At 54.8% G+C, this 16,646-nt stretch overlaps 2 protein-coding genes across 6 annotated transcripts in view; one reads left to right on the plus strand and one right to left on the minus strand.

The window, feature by feature from the left end:
* Nucleotides 1–2,885, plus strand: part of PTPN1 (protein tyrosine phosphatase non-receptor type 1) — a 66,750-nt gene extending 63,865 nt beyond the window's left edge. For both annotated transcript variants that reach the window (XM_047746854.1, XM_047746855.1), the window contains exon 10: nt 781–2,885. In XM_047746854.1, the coding sequence (XP_047602810.1) occupies nt 781–804 (24 nt within the window). In that variant the 3' untranslated portion in view covers nt 805–2,885. The remainder of the gene's footprint in view (nt 1–780) is intronic.
* A 919-nt stretch (nt 2,886–3,804) lies between these two features.
* Nucleotides 3,805–16,646, minus strand: part of RIPOR3 (RIPOR family member 3) — a 72,959-nt gene continuing 60,117 nt past the window's right edge. For all 4 annotated transcript variants that reach the window (XM_047746851.1, XM_047746849.1, XM_047746852.1 and 1 more), the window contains 11 exons: nt 16,093–16,222; nt 14,199–14,768; nt 12,050–12,180; nt 10,933–11,050; nt 10,157–10,292; nt 9,341–9,502; nt 8,548–8,709; nt 7,908–8,110; nt 6,828–6,911; nt 5,304–5,394; nt 3,805–4,968 (listed from right to left, as the gene is read on the minus strand). In XM_047746851.1, the coding sequence (XP_047602807.1) occupies nt 4,865–4,968; nt 5,304–5,394; nt 6,828–6,911; nt 7,908–8,110; nt 8,548–8,709; nt 9,341–9,502; nt 10,157–10,292; nt 10,933–11,050; nt 12,050–12,180; nt 14,199–14,768; nt 16,093–16,222 (1,891 nt within the window). In that variant the 3' untranslated portion in view covers nt 3,805–4,864. The remainder of the gene's footprint in view (nt 4,969–5,303; nt 5,395–6,827; nt 6,912–7,907; nt 8,111–8,547; nt 8,710–9,340; nt 9,503–10,156; nt 10,293–10,932; nt 11,051–12,049; nt 12,181–14,198; nt 14,769–16,092; nt 16,223–16,646) is intronic.

A 16,646-nucleotide genomic window follows, 5' to 3' on the forward strand; every position in this document is an offset into this window, starting at 1 on the left:
TATTGGATTTCCCAGGGAAAGATTTCCAGTGCTTTTACGAATGTAAACTCCTTTGGAGAAGAGGGTTTAAGGGTTCAGGGCGCCGTCTTGCTCAGTCGCTTCCTCTGCTGTGCGCACACTGAGCTGGGACAGCGCCTGTGAGCTTTCCCATTTTTAGAAGAGAAACAACAGAAGGCCATCTCTAGAAAACAAAGCCCGGCTTCTGCTTTTGCTCAGGGTGTCCCCACCGATTTCCCATTGCTCATTTCTCCATCCGTCCCTTCTTGCTCCGGCCATCTGGGTCAGGCCCTGCCCTCCTCACCCCACCTCCACAAATGGGGTTCCCCCAGGCCCCTGCCTCAGGGTCTGAGGTCACAGCAGGGTGGCCACCAGCTTCTCACCCTGCCGTTGAGGTCCCAAAGGAACAGTTTCCACTTCCTTTGGAATAGAAATGCTGTTGCAGTAGAAATCCACACGTAAGATGCGTGTCGCTGTTAATGTGTGGGGAAGAGGGAGGTTTAGCCTCAGAACTCTAGTCATGGAAATCACTTCACAGGACTTTTTAAAAATCATTTTTAAAATATTTTGTCTTTTTTGCAAGCCACCATCTTTGAATACATCGGATGGTTTAGCAATGTGTAAACAATGTTTTCCCTGGGGGTGATTTTTCGGGAGGCGGGCTGTCCTAAAAGAGAAACGAACCCCCTTCGCTGGAGGCTGGGGAGGCCGGGGTAGTGCGTGAGTCTGCCGCTCTGCGGGGGTGGGTCCGGGCTCATCTGAAAATGTTTGGTTTCATTCCAGTTCCTGTTCAGCAGCAGCACATAATCTGACCCACCTTCACTCCACCTCCACCCCACTGTCCACCTCCGCTGCTAGAGCCCGTGCGCGCCTGGCAGGCAGGCCGTGGTCGGTAAGGGCCGAGGACAGCGTAGCCAGCCGGGACCTGGACGGACGTTTGTTCTGCACTAAAACCACCCTCCCCGGGCTGTTGGTTCTCACTCCCTTTGACTCTGTTTCCCTTCCCTTTCCTTTGAGTATCCAATCCACTACCCATTTTTTGAGGAGAGCAAAGGAGAGTCCGGTGCTGGTAGCCTGTGCGAGTCGCGAGGCCCACCCCGCTGCGTGCTCCCCCTTGGTGTGGCCCAGTGCAGCCCGGGGAGGCAGCACCCAGTGTCCTCCTCCCTGGACCTCCACGGAGACCATGTGCAGTGAGCCTCTCCACTCCATATTTATTTTTTTGTTTTTGTCTTTTTTTCCCAAAGGCATCCATAGTGCACTAGCATTTTCTTAAACCCATAATGTATTAAAAATTTTTGATGTCAGCCTTGCATCAAGGGCTTTATCAAAAAGTACAATAATAAACCCTCAGGTAGTGCTGGGAACGTAAGACTTTGCCATGAGCCTGCTGCATCAGACCAGTACTAGGAAGGTGGACAGTTGTAAGCAGTTGTTATTTCGTGACATTGTGGGTAACGTGAGAAGAGGTTTGGCATATGTTTATAGAACATGGGATAATATATACTGAACACTTGGATATTTAAGATACATGACGTGAGATGACTTTGTCCCAGTTATCCCCTCCCGGTTATCTGCTAGAACCTTGTTCTCAATCACTGCTTTCCCTGTGTGTATTAGAATGCATGTTCGGTCGTCTCGTGCCCCGATCAGATACCGTGTGCTTGAAACACTTAGCTCTCTGCTTATTAATGTGCTCCCATGTACAAGTCCAGTCTACCTTTGCATGATCTGATCATTACATGGCTGTGGTTCCTAAGACTTGCTGAAATCCGCCATTCAGCAGTGGAGTGATGTTTTCCAGTAACCGATATTTGCCGAATTCCTGGCATGACACTCTGGTGACTTCCTGGTGAGGCCCGGCCTGGCCTTGTCCAGCCGGGGCCCACTGTAACTCAGACATTCCAAGGGTATGGGAAGCCGTAGTCACACCTCACGCTCTGGACATATAGGCAAGCAGGGTCCCCCCCAACACCCTGGGGATCAGCCTCCATGGTCAGAAGTTCACGCTCCTTTCGAGCAGACTGTGATTTGGAACCAAGGCAACTGTTGGAAACCACACGCCCGAAGCAATCTGGGTGACAGTCCCTCGGAGTCCGCCTGCCACCGTCCCGTTCTGGGGGCCTTGCTGAGAGCCACGTCTGCCCCTGCCCTTGAACCCTGGGGACTGATGGTGCTCACGACTCTTCCTGCAAGGGAGCTTAAGACCTCCACATTAAGTGGCTTTTTTAACAAGAAAAACAAAACAAAACAAAAAAACAAAAAACAAGCAGCTGTAGCTCACAAGCTGCTCTTTTGCCAGCATTTTCACGTTTTGCCTTTCCCGTGCTAGAAGCCCGCAGAGAAACTGCGGCGGGAACATTCGAGGCATCGCTCCGCAGAGCCTTGGTGAGGTGTGCGTGAGGCTGAGGTGCCAGGCTGGAGGCGTTTTTGAGTTGGGCCTGTTTGTTTGTTTTTTGAAGTCCTGTATATGTATGTAGTAGTTTGGGTGTGTATATATAGTAGCATTTCAAAATGGATATACTGGTTTAACCTCCTATCCCTGGAAAACAGATGGCTCTCCATCTTGTTACACGTATGTTAGAGAAGTAGCGAGCTGCTCTGCTATATGCCTTAAGCCAATATTTACTCATCTGGTCATTATTTTTTACAATGGCCATGGAATAAACCGTTTTTACAAAAATAAAAACACACAAAAAAAGCGAGGTGTTTCGGTATAATACCTTTTCAGGTGTGTGTATACATGGCTGCATGATGGGGGGTGGGGGGGGCGCGCGTCTCAGGGTCTTCTGTGACCTCACAGAACTGTCAAACTGTACAGATTTCCAACTTGCCATATAAATGATGGGTTTGCATTTTAGTTGCAACAATAAAAATTTTTTTCTAAAGAACATGGATTTGGGGTGCTTCCCATGCCTTTGTTTAATGGGCCTAAAGGAGGACGGGTACCTCCTGTTTCCTGCCACCGGCGCCAGAAAGCAGGTGCTGTCGCTCAGGTGGCCGAGGGTTACTGTGGCCTCCTGGGGTTGTGCTCACCTTTGAGCTGGGGAACCATTCCCTTCCCGGTGAGTTTATGTGACACTTCCGGCGTCAACCCAGCTTCTTGGACGACGACAGAACCCACCTTCTGAATGCCCAGGGCCTTGGGCTACCTTAGCAAACCACGCAGACTGCTTGGAGGACTGCTCAGAAGGCGTCCTCCTCAGTATCTCTGTCTAGCCGTGCTTGATGGAGAAGTGACGAGATAGAAAATTCACCTAGTCCTTCCCTGTATGCCGTTCATCTTCTCCAAAGTGATTGGTTGACTTCTTGTTCTGAAATAATTTCAGATTTATAGAGTGTTGCAAAAATAGTACAGAGAGTTCCCTGTTCCCTTCAGGGTTGTGTGATTGGCCACTTGGGCCTCCCGGCAGGATTCGCAGAACTGGGAAGTAAACGCAGACTGTGGTCATTTGACCTTGGAACGCCCGCAGAGGACTGTGGCCACGGGAAGGTGGTGTCACACCCATTGTCACTTCAGTCTTTGTTTCAGATACAAAAATGGCATCTAAGCTTTCAGGAAGTGGTGGAATGCCAGTGTGGGGGGAAGGAAAATGGCTGAATTCGTAACTGGCACAGAAATCAGATGAGGCCAAGGGCTAGACAAGGAGGGGCCGTGCTGCTTGGTGTCTGTGTAGGAGCAGGCTCTCGGGGAGGCTTCGCGAACACAGGGAGTACCGAAGGCACAGACAGCGCCTTCGGGAAGGGGTCGTGGGGCCGCTTTGTTCCCTCCCCGGGAGGTTTGGGGAAACAACCACCGCTGTCTGCTTTTTCCAGGTAAAGGGAAGCACCCATACAAATCATTTTAATCGAAATTTCAGAAAACTGAACCTAAGGACAAGGCAAATAAATACTAAATTCAACTGAAAAGCACAGAACATATACAGGAAGTTTACATGAGAAGCCTTCAGTCAGAGTCCCCAGTGCCACTGTCAGGAGTCGCATTCATCCCCCAGGCTGTCTCTACGGCTCAGCACAAAAACAGCTCAGGGCATCTTTGAGGTTTTTTAATAGATTTAAATAGGAAACTAATTTTCTTTAAACATGTTCTTCGGTGAAATCTTTTTTCAAACTAGTTTATGGTTTCCAAAACAGTTTATTAACTGTCTAACCCTATTAAAGGCCTCACGTTGACTTGCTTCAAGAGTTCTGTTCCCTGATGATGGGAGAGGTCAAGGTGAACGCTCTTCCTCACACAACGCTCAGGGTTTCTCAGCCGGTGGCATTTTCTTCTTTGTGCTGTTGAACACGGGAGAATAAGGTCCGTGGTCAGCAGGCTCCACGGCGAAACATTTGGGCTGCAGCTTGGGTTAAGAGTGTGAATTGTGAAACCCCAGCTCCCTCTTCCCACTGTCCCCAGCTCGCAGAGGGGACAGCCCGCTGCTGCTGATGTGACCCGCTGTGTCCTCCTCAGCAAAAGCAGTCCGCCCGCTTGCCAGTTCATTCCCAGTCCTTACTGAACCAGAACCTGCAGGGAGAACCCCAAGTGTGCCGTGCATTCCTCTTGGAACCTTCCACTCCAGGCCTCATCCTGCCTGGCCTTGGCCCTTTTGCCATGCAGCTCGCTGGGGAAGGTCAGGACCAAAAAGCTGATCATGTGGTTAGTCATACAACCTTCAAAGTGCTGACCGGCCTCTTCTGCTCCAGTACGGAAGGCCTCATTTGTGCCCCTAGAAGTCGTGACTGGTCTGGAGACAGAGGGAGGAGCGCAGGCCAGCTCACACTTAGTGGGGAGCATGCAGCGCACCCCCCACCCCAAACTCAGTTCCTGCGTCAAGGCTGGGTGGGAACAAAGACAAAGATGCCAACGTTGGAGTTCATCAGCCAAGGCTTAAAATATTGTGATTTCAACATCCGCCTCCTGGCAGAAGGCCTCTTCTCTTTGTTCCAAGTAGAGTTTGTCCATCCTCTCAAAAGCCAAGCGTCCTTTCTCACCTGAAATAGTAAGGTGACCTGTCACTGGATTGTCCCCCACCTTGGTGTTCCTGCTCTGGTGAGCCAAGATGGCCTTAGTGCTGACGCCTGGGTCTTGCTGAACCGTGTTCCTGCCTCGCATCCGGCGTTCATTCCCCAGAATCATAAGCTGAAGTTTAAGAGGGAAATAAAAGTGCTTCTTGCCACCTCAACCATGAAGGAAAGACCTATCTTGGCCGAATGCAGTTAAATGGGCGCCCGGCCCACGTGCTATCCTGCATCCTGGAGGGCTGGCCGCGGCCTCTCTGGCACCACCTCCCGGAAGTCCTCGGGTGCCCCACTGCCCCACACTTTACCGAATGACAGTGTGGCCTCCCGGGCTGCTGTTCTCACGGCCTCCAGGTCAGACCGGCACAAGCTGGCGATCTGATCGATGCTTTCGATGCCCTGTTGGAGGTGGGGAGGGGGAAGAGGATCCTTTAGGGGACATTTTAAGTAGCAAGTGCAGTCTACTTTTGTAAGTTCCGCAAGACCCCAGCCCTGGCACGGACCAAGAGGCCTCAGCCCCCTCCTTTTCTGAAGGCTTACAGGTTTCTTGTGTGGCCTCAAGTTCATCAGGGGTGCGTTTGGAAGTGCTTCACCTTTTCCATCCTGACACCTGCCCATGAGCCAGGCCATTGGCAGAGCTTTATGGATACGTTCTAGGCGGCCTTTTTTGAAAAGGAGAAGACCTGCTTCCCTCGAGACCTTCCTGTCTCCTCCTCTCCTAACTGTCCCCTCCTGGTCAGACTGAGAGCAGCAGGTCTGGGCACAGCCCACCCTGGCTGCTCACCTCCAGGGCCAAGGACCAGAGCACACTTTGCCTTCCTCTACAGAGCACCCACCCCTACCCCCTTACTGGTTGGTTGATTATAACCAGATGGTCTTCTTAGAATTTCTCTGGTTCTTTCCAGAGTGAATGGGGTGAGTAAGTTTAATCTGTTTCTCCTCCAGCAGATTGGCAATGTTTTTTCTAAAATGAGAGTTCCAGATGCAGGTGAGGTGGAGGCAAGATGGGCATCCTTTCACATCTCCTCTGGGAGTGTAAGTGGCTGAGCTGTATCTAGAGGCTCCAGACGTTTCCTATTCTCTGGCCTGGAGTCACACTCCACACTCAAGGAGAGTTCAGCCTAAAGAGATCATTCAGAACTCCATATATATTTTTTTAAGCTCATAATGATACTATTTATAATAAAAATGGAAGGTGAACCTCAATTTGGTATCACACGAGAGTGGGGGAGTCCATTTAACTTAAGATGGCCTGTTCATAGAGACTTCGAGAGTGCTGCCCACCTGCCACTAAGAGTTCCTGTTAAACTCATTGCTTTTAAATTATATTTAGCATGATCAACAATCTTAAATGCTCGCACACACCCACAAACAAAAGAAATACAGCAAAATGCCAACAGTACTTTCCACTAAGTATTAGGATGATGACTAACGCTGTGTTTCTGTGTTTCACTCTTTTTTTTTTCCTACAATGAGCTAATGGTGCTTTTAGAAATTTTTTTATTGAGAATATTACAACATAGAATCCAGGGCCTCCGAAGCGAGTCTCTGGGGCCACTTACTTATTCAAGCACAGCCAGAGCCAATGCTCCTTGACAGCTGCTGAGGGGCCTCTGCAGGCAGACCGGACATCTGCTTCTCTAAAACGATCTCTTCGGGGGCGGTTTTTTGGTTTTGGGGGGTGGGGGGGTGTTGATTTTGTTTTTGGGTGTTTTGATTGTCTGTTTTGCTGGTGGTAAGTTTTTTTTGGTGGAGGGGCTCCCCAGTGAAATACCTTTGACACAACTGACTTCAGGCTTCTCCCTGCCCTCGTGGGGGCAGGTTAGACTCACCTTGAGGTGTTTGAGCGCCACACACGCGGCCTGCTGGAGTTTGGCATCGTTCTCGGTCAGAGCGTTGGTGTAGAAGAGCAAAGCCTGGGGAATGAAGTCGCTGTGAGTAGGGGGCTTCCAGGCTTCCCAGTGCTGGCAGTAAGTCGCGCCCTGCTTACCTTTCTCTAAACAAGAATCGGGCCCTGATGTAGTCATCTTTGCACTATGGCCACCCGGTCTCGGGGTGTCTGCTGCAGCATTTCGTTTATCTCTAAAGACACTGGTCCCTGGGCTCATGGTAATCAACACGAAGAACGTTCTTTTTGTCTAATAGTATTTCCCAAATCGAGATAAAATGTGACATCAGAAAAATCAGATGTCCAGGCAGGGCCAACCGAAGACTTGGGCGTGCAGAGGGAGGTGGCCTTGGGGGCCGAAAGCTGAGCTGCTGCCTGAGGCCCGAGGACAAAACAGCTCTTCCCTTCAGCCCCCTTTCCCAGTCACAGCGATGGCCCCATCCCCTCGGGCACCTCAGCCAGAGGAGAGCTGCCACCGGCTTCCCAAAATGGTACAGGTTCATTGGGAAGCATGTGAGAAGGCACCTGGCTAAGGGGTGGCCCAGGAGACCGTAGGAAGGCCTCGGTCTTGCCCCTTTAATTCTACATGCAAGCGACAGATCACAGGGATAGAATATATTGTGTCAGAAGCTGTGGTGTGAGGTTCTGTAGGATCCTCTGGTGGTGGCCTGGCAGCCCCAGCCCAGTCCAGCCTGGATCCCCCCACCAGACTGGTGTCTCCGGGGGCCACGGTGGGAGAAGGGCTATGCTCACGCCATTGGAGCATCCCTAGAGCAGAATGTCCTGGGGCAGCTGGCTGGCTCTGTGGGTAGAGTGTGCAGCCCTTGATCGCAGGGTTGTACATGAGAGCGGGTGTGGAGATTACTTAAAAAAAAAATCTTTTTTAAAAAACCAAAACATCCTTCAACGAATGCAGCCCCCTTCAAATCTCATCCTTTGTATTTTTCTGAGAGAGAAAACCGACCTCCCCGCAACTCACACACACGTAGCCAGGAGGCTGCCGCCTCCCAACCTCACGCCATACCTTTTCCCGAAAGCTCTTGTTCCTGGCTGCGCCGGCCAGGCGGGCACTGGCTGCCCTGCACACTCGTGGGGGCCCGTCCAGCTGGAGCAGCGCCCAGGCCCTCAGTGTCTGGGGCAGGGGCTGGAGCTGGCCCAGCCGCTTCCCCTGCAGCTTCCTGACCGCCTTGCCCTGCCTCGGACTCTGCAGCTCCTCGACGAGTGTCACTGGAAGAGAGAAGTGGGCCAGAGTCCCTCTGATTGCCGTCGGCGATATGGCTGCTGGTCTCTTTGGCCGCTGCCTGTAGCCATGGGGAAACAGATCCCAGGGCAGGCCCGTGTGATCACCGTGGCTCAGTCTGGATTGGTTTCAAAGGGCCTCCTGGAATCTCTAGGAAGGCTTTCTAGCAAGGGCTCAGATAGACCCTGAAAATGATAAAACCTCAGCCTGTGCTTCAGAGATACGGGCCAGCTGCGCGTCGCCCTCGTATCCAGCTCGGCCCTCGGCTCTGTGCTTTGTAAAACCTTCCCCTGGAGCTCATTCATTCCAGAACATGCCATCTCGTCAAATTTGGGTTCTCCAGAGAGCCAGGACCCAGGACAGAAGGAGGGCATTCCTCCTCCTCACGGTGCTGCTTGGAGGCCAGCGGCCTCCCAGCCCCTACCTTCCTTGGTGAGCCGGCCGAAATGCTTCTCCAGGTCAGAGACGCTGTGCCGCTGCAGGTAGCTGTGGAACTGGAACCAGGTGACCGTCTCTTCTTCGGGAGGCCCGGCTCCGGGGAGCAGCCCCCCACAGCTCACCACCTGCTCCAGGAGCCTCCTGCACGCTGGCAGCACAAGAAGAGGCCGTGAGGGGAGACCAGGCCCCTTGGAGCTTCTCCGCCAGGTGCGGCTGGGTCAGTTTAAAGGGTTTTCTAATGGCCTGTGGGCGATGTCCCTCCCTGGGCCTCCCCTGCCTGACAGAAGGAGCGTGCTGTGGCTGGGCTCTGCAGAGCCCGAGATAGGCGTTCTGGGGGTGCGTCCCCTGCCCTGGGCTGGGCTGAGCTGGGCCGGGCCCAGCCAGCGCCTGAGAACATTCAGGCCGAGTAGCAGCCCCGCGCTGGTTAGAGCGGCCCTATTCCCGAGCCACTGGAAGGGAGATGCTCTGCGTTCTGAGAAGAGTCCAGCCAACATTGGAGGACATTGTTTTCCTGCCTCCCTTCCCATAAGCGTTCTTTCTTAACCCCTTTAATGTTCTGGTGGAAGCTACACAGTCCATCTGCAGAGACACGGACCAAGGGGCTAACGCCGACAGCCTCGGTTTCGCAGGCTCCTTCCTACTCCCGGGAGAGGAGGCGACTCGTGGGCCAGCTGAGAAATGTCCTCCCTCTGGTGCCATGAAGACACGGGGATGCAGGCAGGGCTGGAACCAAGCCCCAGGGGACTCAGCATAGCGCTGCTTGTGGGAAGCGGGGGTACCTATTTCCAGCTGTCCCGGGTACTTCCCTCGGACTCTGTGCAGGAACGTTTTCTTGAGCTGGTTCAGCAGCATGGTGGCGGCGCAGGACAGGACCCTGCCGGGCTCTGTGCACCCTTCCCACAGCTTCAGGCACCCCTTCCTCCGAGCGGCCTGGGGAATGACTGAAAGCCCGGGTCAGGACCCCATGGATGGTGGGGAAGGGCCGGCAACGAGGCGGCCCAAAGATTTCCCCCCGCTCTGGGGCCTGAGAGGTCAGGGAGGTGAGGGGTGACCGGACCCCATGCAGCTTCCCTTCCCACGTCCCACATGACCCACGAGGATAGACAGCTTCAGCTGTGAGCGCCTTCCCCAGGCCTCTCCCCCACGGTCTCCGCAGCAACTGGGACAGCTACGGCCTCCAGCCTCTCCTCGTGGACACACGGAGTTTCCGTGGGGAGCAGGCAGGTTGGGAGTCACTGATACTGTTTGTGTTTTAGCACACGCTCTGTGCCTTGGAGGTGTCCTGGGGATTAGGTCACTGAACACTCTCCAGGGTCCTCCCCTTTATACAGACGGGGAAGCCGAGGCCCAGAGAGGTGAATCCCTTGCCCAGAGTCACACAGCTGACGGAAGAGTGCCGCCGACTTCAGGGCGGCCCACAGTCCACAGTCTGTCAGAGCTCAGCCCAGCCGCCGCCACCCCTGCGCATCCCCCCCCCGGACTCCAGTTAATTTTGAACGTCAATCAGGAAGCAAGGCGAGGCTCCCCTGGGCTTCGTAGCCCCTTGCTTCCTGCCATTCACAAGAGCGGCCCGTGGGTGGCAGGCAGTTACTTACTTTCTTCGATGGATGTTGCCTTGCTGACCTTCTCAAAATCGAGCACAGAAAGCATCTCCAGAACCTGCTTTTGCTGCGCAGCTTCTTCCAGAAGGCTCTCCTGGACCACCCTCGACAAGTTAGGAGAGCCCAGTTTCTGGAAAGCAGCCCACAATGCTCCTTGTTAGCCCAGAACATGCCCCCTGAGGTCCGAGATCACGACTGCAGCTCCCATCTCCCCGCTGCCCGTCCTTTCTATCCTGACAGTAGCTCTCAGACTGTCATCCGGGGATTTCTGAGGCACCAAGGCGGCGAGATGGTGGGATGCAGGCTGCGACTGCCAGGGGCCACCTTTGCCACCAGAAAGGGCCGCCCTGGCAGAGGAAGCCAGCCAGTGCAGGCAAGCAGAGCTGAGAGAGACCCAGTTGAGACAGTATTTGAAACCCTGGATCCAGCTGATCCCGAAGCCTACTCCAGGGACTTTCAATTCTGTGACCCAGAAAGTTCTTTCTGGTTGAGCCAGCTTGGATGGGGGCTCTGGTGTCTGCAGCTGAAGGAGCCGCAGCCTCTGCTTTTGGTCCAGCACTTGGGATGCATAAGGGCCGCGTGACTGTTCTCCCAGGCCTGAACCTTCCACAGAGGAATCAGAGTCTCCCTGGCTCTCAGGGTGGGGCTGTCTTCTCTGCACGTGCTCCCCACCACCGTCAAGATCAGTTCTTTGCAAAGAGGACTCCCCATCCCCAACCTGGTTTCCCACCAAGCCACCCCCCCACCCTGCATCCCCATCCCTTAGTCACCTGCAGCAGAGCTTTGCAGACTTGGAGGTGGACCGTGAGCAGCCTGTCCAGCTCCAGGGTGCCGGCCGTGAGCCCCCTAGATGACGCTTTCCTTGGGGGCAGCAGGATCCTGTCCTTTCTGTGTTGGATCGAGAAGAACTGGGTGACCATTCCAGTTAGCAGCCCAGCTCCCTCCGAGGAGAGAAGACACCCTCCCTTCTTAGAGAGCTCTGATCAGGGAGGCTCACTCCAGGCCCCAGGGAGAAAGAATTCTACCCAGGAGAAATCCAAGAGAAAAGCAGCAAAAGCCAGCAGCAACTCAGAACAGGTGCTGGCTTGGTGTGGGCCCTGGAGACAGGGGGAGTTGGGGACACTTTCCAGGGTGGGTGACCTGAAGTCAGAAGTTCAAACTAATCCTTAGCTCCGGACTTGGTCACAAACTAATCCTTAGTGACTCAGGACTGCTCTGCTCTCCTAGCCTCAGGGTACTCATCTGTAAAGTGGGGATAGGAATACCAAGCTCAGGGCAATGAGGGGTGAGGGCAACCCTGCCAGCCAGCAGGCCTGGCACCATGTTGACTTCATGGTAGGAGCCGAGCCCAAAGCCCAAGGACACGGTGACCCTGGGATGTCGGGTGGGAGTGCCAGCCCCTCCCCATGGGGTCGTGAGAGGAGGAGACAAAGTTTACTGTGTATCCTCTTTGCTGCCTCTGAGATTTGATCCAGGAGCCAGGTGTGAGCGGGGCAGATGGGGCTGCTGAGCTGAGGAGGTGGATGTCAGAGGTAAGGGCGAATTGTGCAGAAGAATGGGGAGCGTGGGTCACTGCTCACTGCTGCCCGTATGTGAGGCAGAGCACAGAGGTTCTATCGTGTGCTTTACCATCATTTTTAAAAATGAACACAAAACAGCCCATTGCTCAGAGCTGAGGACCATGCTGGGGGACTGTCATTCACTCAGTGGTCAGTACCGGCCCGCTCCGCCCCAGGCGGTGGGCACGCAGGGGCGGGGAGCATGACAGACAAACGAGGTAAGTACAGATTGGGCCCAGGGCCATAGATGGCATCGGCTGGAAGCCCACAGGAGGCCTGGAATGGAGGCTGCTTCCCTGGGTCTGTGCTGGGAGGGGAGTGCACTTACCGGGGACCTGGGCAGCCCCCGAACAGGGACAGTTCCTGTGGGGCGAGGTCAGCGTTGAGGAAGGCGAAGCTCTCCAGGATGCACTCCATCAGGCTCTCGGCAGAGGCGTGCTCCTGGGGAGCTCTGCGGGGCTGTGGACGGAGCAGCGAGCCCTCAGCTCGGACCCTTAGGACAGGGGTGCGAGCCTCAACTGCCCCAGTGAAACCCCCCCAGTGAAGGACGGGCAGGTAGCCTGTGACAAGGGATGGCGCAGGAGCACAAAGGACACAGGTCTGAAAAGCCTCACCTGGCTCACAGCCCACAGGGCAGGGCCAGGGCTGTCAGATTGTTCAATTCTCAAAAAAAAAAAAAAAAAAAAAAAAAAGCTGGAAATCTAGATTTTTGTGGGAAGCTGCCAATTTTTAAATATTGGCCACCAATTCCAAATTATTTTATTTTTTTTATATTTTATTTAGTTGACAGAGATCACAAGTAGGCAGAGAGAGAGGAAGGGAAGCAGGCTCCCCGCTGAGCAGAGAGCCCGATGCGGGGCTCAATCCCGCATTGAGTGGGGCCCCCCAAATTATTTTTAAAAAGATGGCGTGGGTCAGGCCCAGCACCTCCTCAGGAGGCTCACAGGCTGTGAGGTGAGCCTCTAGATCTCAAGTGTCTCTTCTCCCCCCAAGACGCGGAAGGAGAGGACCTTCAAGGCACCCCCTGGCTGGCAGAGTGATGGTGCCACGGCTCCTGGCACCAGTCAAGTCTCCCCAAGCCAGGTCCCCTCCTCAGCATCTAGAAATCCCCTGTGGGAGATGTCGGCCTCCTCTTGATTCACAGTGGGACACTGGGGCTCGCTGTGTCCCCATCCCCAGCATGCCCAGGCCTTGTCCCACACAGTGTCCCCGGATTCCGCCTCGAGGGCCAGAACGAGGCTCCCAAAGGTGGAGGCCACAGAGAAAACCTTGAGTAACGACAGAATGACAAGGCTAAGTCCAGAGATTCCCTCGCCTGATAGAAAAAAAAAATGTGTGTGTATGTGTGTATGCGTGTACACACACATACACACACACACACACACATACAGTCGCTCCTCAGAATGCGCGGAGTATCTAGCATCACTCCTAGGAGAAATGCAGGGACCCTGAGCCTCTGGTCACAACATTTTCATCAACCCTTACAGCACAGAACCTCGTTTTATGTGTGTTTCTGGGAAAAACACCGTATTGAATTTACACCAACGGTTCACTAACACGGAGCTCCCCCGCCCCCAGCACCTTAACTCACGCTGGAACGAGGCTGTGCTCGCGTATGCAGCTTCCCAGGCCCATCACGGCCTCCCGGCGCTCGGGAGCACGAGGCCGCTCTCCAGCACGGCGGCTGGGCCATTCTAAGTCTGGAAGTCCCCCCAGAATAATTTTTGAGGAGAGCCGTGAAACTATTTCAATACTAGTATGTGTTGAAACCACAGACGGTGGTTGCAGAAATTAACTGATGTTAAAGTTGGTGCTGGCGTTACACGCTTTATTGTCCGCACATTTAAAATTGTGTCATTGGAAAAAATGATCTGCCCAGGCCAGCGCCCTGAGGATGACCCCGCCACGGGCCCTGCCGAGAACTAGGCTCAGGGGAGGGGGTGCCGCTGTGTGGGGCCTTTTGTGACACTAGCTCTGGCCCCGAACACACCCCAGCTTTGGGAATGGAACACCCAGCCTCAGCCCCACCTGCCTGGGTCAGAAGATGCTAGATGGGGGCGCCTGGGTGGCTCAGTGGGTTAAAGCCTCTGCCTTCGGCTCAGGTCATGATCTCAGGGTCCTGGGACTGAGCCCCGCATCAGGCTCTCTGCTCCGCGGAGACCCTGCTTCCTCCCCTCTCTCTGCCTGCCTCCCTGCCTACTTGTGATCTCTGTCAAATAAATAAATAAAATCTTTAAAAAAAAAAAAAAAAAGATGCTAGATGAGGTTCTTGGCCAGGCGCAGAGCAGGTTATCTGCCCTGATCCCCGACTTCCTCTTAAAATCCTCCTCCCAGCCAGTGAGGGCCATTGTTCTCCCCACTTGACAGATGAGCAGACTGAGGCTCAGAGGGAAGACACTGACCATGATGCTGGCCCAGGCCGGCTGCCCCCAGAGACGACTCCCCCTTGTTAGGCCCTGGTAAACGCATATACCCACCTTCAGCTGGTCCCTGAAGCTGAGAAGCTGGTACTCCAGCTCCCGCAGCTGTGGCTGGGGGTCCACAGAGCGCAGTAAATCCAGGACCTCTTGCAGAGGCCTCTCAAGGGTCACCTCTGGCCCATCCACTCTGTCCTCGGGTTCTCCTTTGTCATGGTCCTTCTGGCTGCCCGGGGCTGTATGGTTGTGCACTGGGGAGCCTCCTGGCAGGTCGGGGTCCTCTATTCCCAAATTCCTCCAGCCAGGCTGCTCCACGAGGGTGGCTCCAGCCAGATGGGCTATCTCTGGCAGGAGGCCCAGGGGCTGGGGGTCCTCCTGGGCCTCCTCTTCAATGGAGGTGTTGGGGCCAATGGCCAAGGGCAGGAACCCCACGTCCGAGGTAGAGGCTGAGGTGCTGGTCTCCGTGTCTCGGGGGTCCTCGGAGCTGAAGGAGTCCATCTCAGGCAGCTCCTGACTCTGGCTCCGCAGGCCCGGGCCCCGAAGGTCATTGTCAGATAGGTAGCTGAGGATGGGGGTGGCCCTGGGCCCACCCAGCAGCAAAGCCTGCTGCGCTGGCTGCTGCAGGACAGACTGGGGAGGGGACACAGGACCAGCCTCACTGTCACACCAGGAACCAAGACAAAGCCCCCAGCGGCGCTTCCCTCCCTAGACACCCACCCTGTCGACGTGACTGAGGCCCACCAAGGCCACCGGTAGCCGGGAGGTGCTGACAGGACCCTGCAATGTCTCTGCCCAGATCCCCATCGTCCTTCTAACTCACTCCTTTCCAGCCCCTGGGGCCACCGCACCATTGCTCATGACCTCCAGGCTCCGCGCCTTCCTGTCCAAGGGCCTTTGCAGGGACTGTGTTCTTTTCCTGGAACCTTCTTCCCCCTAGGTCTTTGTGGTCGTGCCCTTGTCCCCTCAGGCCCTCACTCAGATGGCACCCTCACTGGACCTTCCCCTGCACACCCAAGTCCCACCTTGCCCCAGAGTCCCCTTCCTGGCTTATGTTCCCAAGGTCCTTACCCCCTTGTCCCTGAGGACACCGTCCTCACCTGGCCTAAAACAGGGCCTGGCACAGAGTTCTGAATGGGTGACGGGAATGGGCAAGCCCTCGCCCCCTCTGCTGCAGCCCTTCCCTCCCCTTAGACCACTAGTAACTGTTGATGTTCCCACAGCACCAGCCGTTCTCATCTGGCCTTCTTCCAAGCCCTTCTCGTGCATTCCCTCGTTTAATCCTTGCAACCCCCCACCAGAGCGGTGCTGTTGTTTTCAGTTCTCCGATACAGGAATTGATGACCAGAGCGGTTGAGTGCCTCATCCAAGGTCACACAGCAAGTGAGAGGCATAAACGGAATTTGACACCCCGCTTGTCTGGCTGCAGCGTCCATACTCTGGACCAGATGTGATTTTTTTTTTTTTTTTTTAACTGGAGTATGCCGGGCCCACCATGGCCAGAATATGGAAGAAGCTGACAACGATAGTTGTGCTAAGGAAAGGACCCAGATCTCTGGAGGTCATAGGAAAGAGATGTTTTACTATACACTATGTCAAGGTATTACCTACTAGGAACATATATTAAATTTAATTTTAAAACAAGTAAATTGGAGACCAAGGCTATGATGGGGGTGGTAGAACCCTCCAGAGAACATGACTCCAGGCCTCCAGGAGAAACAGCCAAGCCCGGAACCGAGCCCAGAGGCCCCCAGAACGGAGGGCTGACAGTGTGGAAGGAAGAGGCCCGAAACCCACCCAGGATGACCCCAAAACAAGGGAGGCTGAGTCCAGGGCTCACTACCTCCCGAGGCGCCAGGCTGCTCCGCCCAGCCCTGCATGCCAGCCCCCAGGGAGCGGCCCCCATCTGCAATCCCGGCATGACCACAGCATCCCTGCCCTGGGGGGGCTCACTCACCAGGTAATACCTCTCTCGGAAGCTGGGGGTGCTTGGGGGTGTCCAGTTGTACAAGGAGCCCTTCCTGCTGCCCATGGAGAACTTGCCTGTGGGACTGGGTGACATCAGGAAGCTCTCAGTATCAAACGGGCTGGAGGAGAGAGCAGAAGGGCAGGGTGTCATCCACGCCTGGGAGGACCCCGGAGCACAGACCAGACCTGGGGGGCTTCTAAGAGGGATAGAGGCTTGGCAGGGGCCTGGCTTGGGGTCACAGGCACAGCATAGGGACTCTAGGTGCACATGCTCAACCCCCTTGGGAACATCCCAGACTCCCATCACCCTGAGGGCCCTGAGCCAAATGGCTCATGTGAATGTCACCCCCTTTGGAGGTTCCCCTGAGAAGCTCAGCAGAGGCACAGTGGACACTCCGTTCTGCCGTTTTCTGAGTCAGTGACATCACCATCCCTCTTGTCTTCATCTGTACAAGGGGCACCATTATCTCTCAAAGGACCTCTGTCAGTCCTGGTCACAGGTAAGGCGGGGAATCCAAAAGGAACGTGTGAAATACAGGGGAA

The sequence above is a fragment of the Lutra lutra genome, chromosome 9 (assembly GCF_902655055.1).
Source record: "Lutra lutra chromosome 9, mLutLut1.2, whole genome shotgun sequence".
In the NCBI taxonomy this organism is placed as follows: Eukaryota; Metazoa; Chordata; class Mammalia; order Carnivora; family Mustelidae; genus Lutra; species Lutra lutra.